Source organism: Astatotilapia calliptera, chromosome 3 (assembly GCF_964374335.1).
Source record: "Astatotilapia calliptera chromosome 3, fAstCal68.1, whole genome shotgun sequence".
NCBI classification, from domain to species: Eukaryota; Metazoa; Chordata; class Actinopteri; order Cichliformes; family Cichlidae; genus Astatotilapia; species Astatotilapia calliptera.
Genome location: NC_137424.1, coordinates 75,543,148 through 75,551,522, shown reverse-complemented (window position 1 = coordinate 75,551,522; position 8,375 = coordinate 75,543,148). Strand labels below are relative to the sequence as shown.

The following is an 8,375-nucleotide window of genomic DNA, read 5'->3' as shown; positions in this document are numbered from 1 at the left end:
GTCTCTTTATCATGTTATTGCTCTTTGGAGCTGCATTCCTTGTCTTCAGGGAGGAGTGAGAGCTTGCTTGTGAGGTTGAGAGACACATGGCGCTGTAAATAAGTCAGCCAGAAACTTGGCCTGCATGTTTCCAATGATGTTAAACTATAACTTTCTTCCGACTGCCGCATGTGGAAAATTGGTTCAGGTCTGCTTTTCACCAGAAAGTGACAAACTAAGACATGTTCATTATTATTATCACTGCTTAATCAACACACATCTCTCTCTCTCTGTTTTTGTGAACAGTCCTTTCTTAAAAGCAGAAAATGAAATTGTAGTTGTTTTTGGCTGATCAACACAAAACCTTTTCCCTATTATTTTTCATCTACAATATAAATTATTTCTCTTTTTCACTCTTTTTTTTTTTCTTTACAATAGCTGGTGACCTGCAGAATCACCACTCTCACAACACAGCGCACAAAAACACTGTGATGTCAGACACATTCACACTCACTTTTTCATCTGCATAAATAAATCATGTGGCTGGTGATATGTGCCATGGTGATCCATAGGCATGATCACAAGTTTATTTAATTATTTTCGACCCAACAAAACAAATAAACAGAAACATGATGCTAATGCTATGAACAGTGGCAAAGTCTTGCACTTTCATATTCAATTCAGCTTCTCCATCATGTACTTTTAGATGTTTCATACAGGGTTCAGCATATTAGTTGTTTTCACAGGTGTGCTCTATATCTCAACAATGGCTCATAATAAGACGACAGTCTTTCACACAGGTCAAGTGCCTCTATGCACATTATTAGTTTAAATATTTGCCTATAACACTTCACCTCGTATGTCATTGTACTGAATTTGAGCAACCACAAGCTTAATGTAGATTACTTTTAACAACTATCCACCTCAATTAAATCTATGGTCTGACACACAGGCTGTTGTCAATCAGGGCAAGCTAAAGAATAAACATTTTGTGTCAGCAAGGGGTGGGGGAAAGCCATTCACCAGAGCACATCTTAAGTGCTACTGATGTGGGCTGGCCTTCTCCACACGCTCTTCAAGGCTGGTGTGTTTTCTGAAAACTTCTAACATTTGAATCTCTTTCATTTATAAGCCTGTGATTAACCGCACGGCTCAGGACCACGTGAAACCCGTGCCACCGTGCTCACGTGAACCCGCGCAGCTAAGGAGCCGTCGCTCTCTTTGTTTTTTTTTTATTTAAATACTTTGTGCTGCCAGGAGCAAAGTCCAGCATAAACGTCTGTTACCCTCCGACACACTCTTGGTTGCTTAGGAATCCATGATAACGACAACAGCTGGTGTAACGGACCACGTGTTCCGCTCTGCGCGCACTCACACAACAACAACAACGAAAACAACGACAACAACACAAAATAGGCCTATCGTCCAGCACAGTCTGGACCCCGCAGAACTTCTCAACGCCCCACAAAGTGGCGGAGAACTCACCTCTCGCTCCACAAAGTAGCGAGGAACCTCTCTCTCCACAAAGTAGCGAACTTCTCAACGCCTCACAAATTGGCAGAGAACCCACCTCTCGCTCCACAAAGTAGCAAGGAACCTCTCTCTCCACAAAGTAGCGAACTTCTCAACGCCTCACAAATTGGCAGAGAACCCACCTCTCACTCCACAAAGTAGCGAAGAACTCACTTATCGCTCCACAAAGTAGCGAACTTCTCAACGCTTCAACAAAGTGGCGGAGTCTGCACAACCACACGGTTATAGAGTCGGGCTCTAGGGACTTACTTGGTGTCGCTTAGTGTGTAATATCAGCCTCGGATCCCGCCGATTGTCATTCATCGAGGAGAAAAGACAGACATTTAATCCACAGGAACTTCCTGGCTGACGTCAGTCTTTCAGCGTGTCTCTTCTCCCCTCGGTGAATGTCGACTCCAGGGCTCTGGCTCTCGAAGGACCAATTAATGATAGGTTTGTAGCTTGAACCTATTCGCTGGAACGTTGAAGACAATATAATTACACAGCAAAGCAAGACACAAGTAGGCAAAGTTCTTCATGTTTCTCGTGCACGGGAGAGACCCGGACAAACGCCGTTCCTTCGCTTGACCCCAGCTGCTTTCGTCCGTTCTCCCGTAACACTGCTCTTTTATTGAGGTTACATGAATATGCATAGGTTCATTAACATATGACATCTACATACACACAAAGAGTACCGTGTGTGTGTGTGTGTGTGTGTGTGTGTGTGTGTGTGTGTGTGTGTGTGTGTGTGTGTGGTACTGCTGATCAAAGGGTCCTATAACATGAAAGCACAAAAGCAAACATCCTTGATCAGGAAGAGGGTAGTCTCCCCCTCACCCTAAATGGTTCACCCTAGATAACACGGTGAGGAAGTCCAGCAGTTCATCAAACCAAAAGCACTTAGACTAGAACAGACGTAGCTACGTTAATCCTACCATAAAACAATAAGACAAGGTACAACCTCTCTCATGCTCCCAAAGTGCTCTCTAATGCACACAAAGTTTGCAGACTATCAAGGATCAAAACCTCTACCAATCTACAACTAATTACAAAACTCTAAGCATATATAAGTAGATATTTCTAAGCATAAATGGAAATCAACAATACAAAACCTAACACCTGCTCCATGGTTTTTCACAACATTTTGCACATCACTATTTAATACAGGAAGTAGGTGAACTAAAACAAGTCATCTTTCTTTGTGAGAGGACCATATTAATGAAACAAACCTCAATGACATCATAGGGATCCCTAAAGATGCTCCTGCTGCTTCTCTTCCTCCTCATCCTAAGCTTCCTTCTCCTTGTCCTCGCCTTCCATCCAATTGTAATTCAACCTAATTGTGTTTCTCCCCCTCCTCTTCCTCATTTTGTTGGAGCTGTGAACACAATTAATGTGAATCTGGATTAATTTGTGCAAACAAGAAAAATCTACAGCTTTTTGGTCAGAGGTGCTCTTGTGATTTAAGCCGGGTAGAGTAGATTTATGTGTTGATGCTACCTGCTTCAGCTCTGGCTGCTGAGTGATATTTATACCCTGGCTGGATTACAAACTTTAACCTTGTGCTGAACTTTGGCCCGGCGTTGATACCTCTTGTTAGTATAACGACCTCTTCTTAGCTTGTATGTATGATGTATGATGGTGGATAAATGAAATCTACAAAAAAATAACTATATTACAAAAAGAACATGTCACGGTTATGAAACACTGCTCAAAATCCAGTAAGGCATTCATGCAGAGGAACAAGTACAACGTTCTGGAGTGGCCATCTCAGTCCCCAGACCTGAATATTATTGAAAATCTGTGGTGTGAGTTAAAGAGAGATGTCCATGCTCAGAAGCCATCAAACCTGAATGAACTAGAGATGTTTTGTAAGAGGAATGTTCCAAAACATTCAACCACAATTCAGACTCTCATTGGAACCTACAGGAAGCATTTAGAGGCTGTAATTTCTGCAAAAGGCAGATCTACTAAATATTGATTTCATGTCTTTTATTGTGCTGCCCAAATTTATGCACCTGCCTGATTTTGTTTAAACAATTATTGCACACTTTCTGTAAATCCAAAAAACTTCATTTCACTTCTCAAATATCACTGTGTGTGTCTCTGGCCACTATATCTGTGGGGATGGTGTTCACTCTGTGTTGGAGTGTCCTGATGACATCCAGTTTGTGCTTGAGTGTTTGATAAGTGTATGTGTTGGTTTACTGTACACATCAACTTTTGTCCCCTATTGGTGATGGAAATCTCACAGTTTAGGAAGGCTAACCTGTCATATTTTCCACATTCTCCTTGGTAAACCTGATGTGTTGGTCCACAAAGTTCATGTGATCAGTGAATACCTGAAACAATGACTTGGGTAGGGTTTTCCTGTTAGTGTCACCTGTCTATGAATGATACTTGATCTCAGTTTCCTGAAAATAGTGTCATTTGAATGCTAGCAAAAGGTATGCTCTTCCCAAGAATACTGATAGGGGAGCCTTGTTGTTTGTCTGTAATGTCCCCGATCTAATAACACCAGGAATGCACAGAGGACACACACAAATTTGGATTCATAGTTATTATTTAGTTAAGACAAGAAAATACACCGCTGTTCAGGATGAAGCAACAGCATGTATGGGAGGAGGTGGATGAGACTCCGCCTCTGACCTTACACAAGTGCTGCGACAAACCAGGAAACAAGCTGTTCCTCTTTCTCAGTAAAGGGAGACACACAGACGATCAGTGAGTAGCTGTAGCTGCACGAGTGAGTGCAGCGACAGTGTAAAACTCCAACACTGCTGCTTCAAGCTGCTGACGCTCCACACACTGAATGTGAGTTTGAGCAAAAACACGACTCAAAGGAAGTTTCAGTGAAGGTGGTAGAGGAGGGAGGGGAGCCAGGACTGACTGTACTTCCTGTCTGCTGTTTTCAGCTTCACTCACAGACTCAATGGCTTCCAGCTCAGAGGAGGATCTCTGCTGTCCGGTCTGTCGGGAGGTCTTCAGAGATCCTGTTATTCTGCCATGTAGCCACAGCTTCTGTAAAGACTGTCTGAAGAGATGGTGGAGAGAGAGACCAACACACGAGTGGCCAGTTTGTAAGGAAATATCAGTGGATGATCCACCTTTAAACCGAGCTTTAAAGAACCTGTGTGAGTCGTTCTTACAGGAGAGAGATCAGAGAGCTTCAGAGGCTCTCTGCAGTCTGCACTCTGAGAAACTCAGACTCTTCTGTCTGGACCATCAGCAGCCAGTGTGTCTCATCTGCAGAGACTCAGAAAATCACACCAACCACAGATTCAGACCCATCGATGAAGCTGCACAACAACACAAGAAGGAACTTCAGGAAACTCTGGAGCCCTTAAAGAAGAAGTTAAAGGTTTGTGAAGAAGTTCAAGTGAAGTTTGAACAAACAGTAAAACACATTAAGGTCCAGGCCCGACACACAGAGAGGCAGATTAAGGAGCAGTTTAAGAAGCTTCACCAGTTTCTAGCAGAGGAAGAGGAGGCCAGGCTGGCTGCACTGAGGGAGGAAGAGGAGCAGAAGAGTGGGATGATGAAGGAGAAGATGGAGGCTCTGAGCAGAGAGATAGCAGCTCTTTCAGACACAGTCAGAGCCACAGAGGAGGAGCTGAGAGCTGAAGACGTCTCATTCCTGCACAACTACAAGGCTGCAGTGGAAAGAGTCCAGCGCTGCCCCCTGCTGGATGATCCACAGCTGCCCTCAGGAGCTCTGATAGACCAGGCCAAACACCTGGGCAACCTGACCTTCAACATCTGGAACAACATGAAGGACATGGTCTCCTACACTCCTCTCATTCTGGACCCAAACACTGCTCATCCAAACCTCATCCTGTCTGAAGATCTGACCAGTGTGAGAGGAGGAGAGAGGCAGCAGCTTCCTGATAATCCAGAGAGGTTTGATTATTACATTTCTGTCCTGGGCTCTAAGGGTTTTAACTCAGGGACTCACAGCTGGGATGTCGAGGTTGGAAATAATACAAGCTGGATGCTTGGTGTGGTAGAAGAGTCTATTCAGAGGAAGGGAAACAAAGAGTTTGGATTTTGGGGTGTGATTTTCAGTTTAGGTAAATACTCAACACGCTCACCATCAGCTCCTTTCACTGCTCTCTCAGTTCAGAAGAAGCTCCAGAGGATCAGAGTGAATCTGGACTGGAACAGAGGAAAGCTGTCGTTCTCTGATCCTGATACTAACACACACATACACACCTTCACACACACTTTCACTCACAGGATGTTTCCATTCATTCAAACTGGTGATGAAGTGAAGGTGTTGCCGGTGACGCTGACGGTGTCAGTGTCAGCGGCACCGTTAGCAGATCAGGTCAGTTCAGGATGGTTTTTTTTCTAATGTGCTTTCCTGTCAGTGCTGCATGTAGCCAAAACCCCAAATATTTCAAAGATATTCTTTTTGTCCTTTTTAACATTGTGCTCTAAAGCTTCTGTGACTATAGCTTATTCAGTTCAAAATTTTAAGTTTATTCGCAATGCATGACAGCAGTAAGCTACAGCACAAATGGTTGTATAAAATCTGTTTTGGATTGTTTGTTATCTTATATGGGTACATGCTGTATTAATTATTTTTTTGTTCTTTTTGAGTTCCTTGGCCCCCGCTCCAGTCTTTCTGGGTTTGAGTGAAAGAGGAGGTTGAGCTGGTTTACAAGAAGAAGCCAATAAAATGGACTGAACCATGTCTTGCGATCACACAGGGGGGGATGGTGTTCTTCTTAAACACACACACACACACACACACACACACACACACACACACACACACACACACACACACACACACACACACACACACACACACACTTTTTTAATAGTTTGGACCTCTGTGTTTTTGGCTTATTGGTCCCTGATAGTGCTGTCCACCTTTTCACATGGAAAATCATTTCACTGTTTCTCACTGAATGACTCCCCAAACTAGATTTGAAATTCTATCAAGTTTCTAATCATTACAAGTGATTCATGTTTCTATTTGATGTGTAAATGGAGATGATTTAGTTTGCTGGGATATGGACTGACATGTGTTGAATGGGAGGAGCAGTTTGTTGTTGTCTTCTTGTCTGTTTATGACAACAATAAATATGTTGTTGAAACAATGATTCATGTTTAACTCCATATATGAAATGTTTCTGATCTTTGAATTCTGTTTGATTAAAGACTTTCTTCATGACACAAATGAGATTTCAGTGTATTAATAGAACTAAATAAGCTCAGAGTTGAAAGGCTGGAGTATTATGTAAAAATTATAAATTGTTCATCAAATTGCCCTGCGACAGACTGGCGACCTGTCCAGGGTGTACCCCGCCTCTCGCCCTATGACAGCTGGGATAGGCTCCAGCATCCCCCACAACCCTGAAAAGGATAAGCGAAAGCGAATGGATGGATGGATGTTTATAAAATAAATAAAGCTGTGTGTTATTGTTTTAATATATACACGATGCAAATTTGCTCATAAATGGGTTGGCGTTTCATGTTTTCAGAGTCAAGAGCTTCATTCAGTGTTAATGTTTGGATTTGAAATATTGCCGGTAGACATAGAGTGCAGAGGGTTTTTCAGCATGCTTACACATACACCAGTGATGGCTTTTTATACGTCTCTGGGTCACAGAGTCCAAACAAGATGTCCTGAACTGGGCCTTAGAATCAACTGAAGGATAACATTCGATAGTCAAGGCTACACAGGGTGTGTTTTTGTGTCCATGTTTCTCTTATTTCAGGAAAAGGAACAGGAACTGCCAAAGCAAATTAAATCTTTCTAAACCACAAATATTTCTTCTTAAATATTTGAACACAACAACAGTCAAATAGTGAAAAATAGGAAGTAAGCATGGTGCGACTGGAGTCGCGTGTGTCAAGACTGATTTCAGCAGGAATGGAGAGAGGGGAGAGTAGAGTGAACAGGCATTGTTTAGAAGGGTTCAGCAAATCTGAGCTGGCAGCAATCGCTTCTGAGTGTCAGGTCAGAACACTTGCAACTTTTCAGATGCAAGAGGAACAAACTGCCAGAGTCCAGGAATAAAGTTGTCATTCTTTATATTTCAAGAATGGGCCCCATGGGTGGGCGAGAGTGTGGGGTGTGAGTGTGTGTGGTTTGGTCTTATGAACGCACACACTGTCGGTTGTGCGGCTGCCGTTTGTCTCTAAACTGAAGCTGCATGTGTACACATGAGCCAGCTTCAAACTTGGCAGTTTTGTGTCTGGATTAATGCAGGAAGATGTTAAATATTTGAAATACTGTATTTGTGTTTCTGATAATATCTGTGAATACTGGATTACTATACATCAGAAAGAACTGCGTTTTTCCACATTATTACTTCTGTTTTTATTTGCCAACTTCAGAAATTATTTTTGAGAATAATAAAAGAAATGTTTGAAAAGAAACAATGTAAACAATCATGGATGAATAATATATGATGACAAGATTATATTTCTAAAGGAAAAAGCTGCTGTAATGAGAAAAAACCATTTGGTTCTGAGCACAATTATCTGTAGTTTTTTTTCATTGAGGAACACTTCTGCATTGCAGAGACAACCTTGTTTGTCCTGACAACTCCTGTGTGAATGTAGATGAACATCAAAGTGTCAGATAGAGATACACCACATGTAGCTGTAAAAAAGATTACTTATACTCACTGTAGAGGATCCACAGGGACACCTTATGACAATGTTTAGAATCAGCAGCTTATTTAAACCATTTACTACCCACAAACATGAGGTCATGACCTGAAATAGTTTTCCAAAAGTCTTGAAGGAGTTCCCAGAGATGCTGATCACTTGTTGGTCCTTTTGCCTTCACTCTGTGGTCCATCACATCCCAAACCATCTCAACTGGATTTAGGTCAGGTGATTGTGGACGTCAGGCCATCTGGACA

General features: G+C 42.3%; 1 protein-coding gene across 1 annotated transcript; it reads left to right on the top strand.

Moving 5' to 3' along the window:
* Positions 1-4,423: 4,423 nt before the first annotated feature.
* On the top strand, positions 4,424-6,679 carry LOC145425848 (nuclear factor 7, ovary-like). Its single transcript, XM_080299248.1, has one exon. The coding sequence runs from the start codon at positions 4,424-4,426 to the stop codon at positions 5,843-5,845; it is 1,422 nt and encodes a 473-aa protein (XP_080155374.1). The 3' UTR covers positions 5,846-6,679.
* The last annotated feature ends 1,696 nt before the right edge of the window (positions 6,680-8,375 follow it).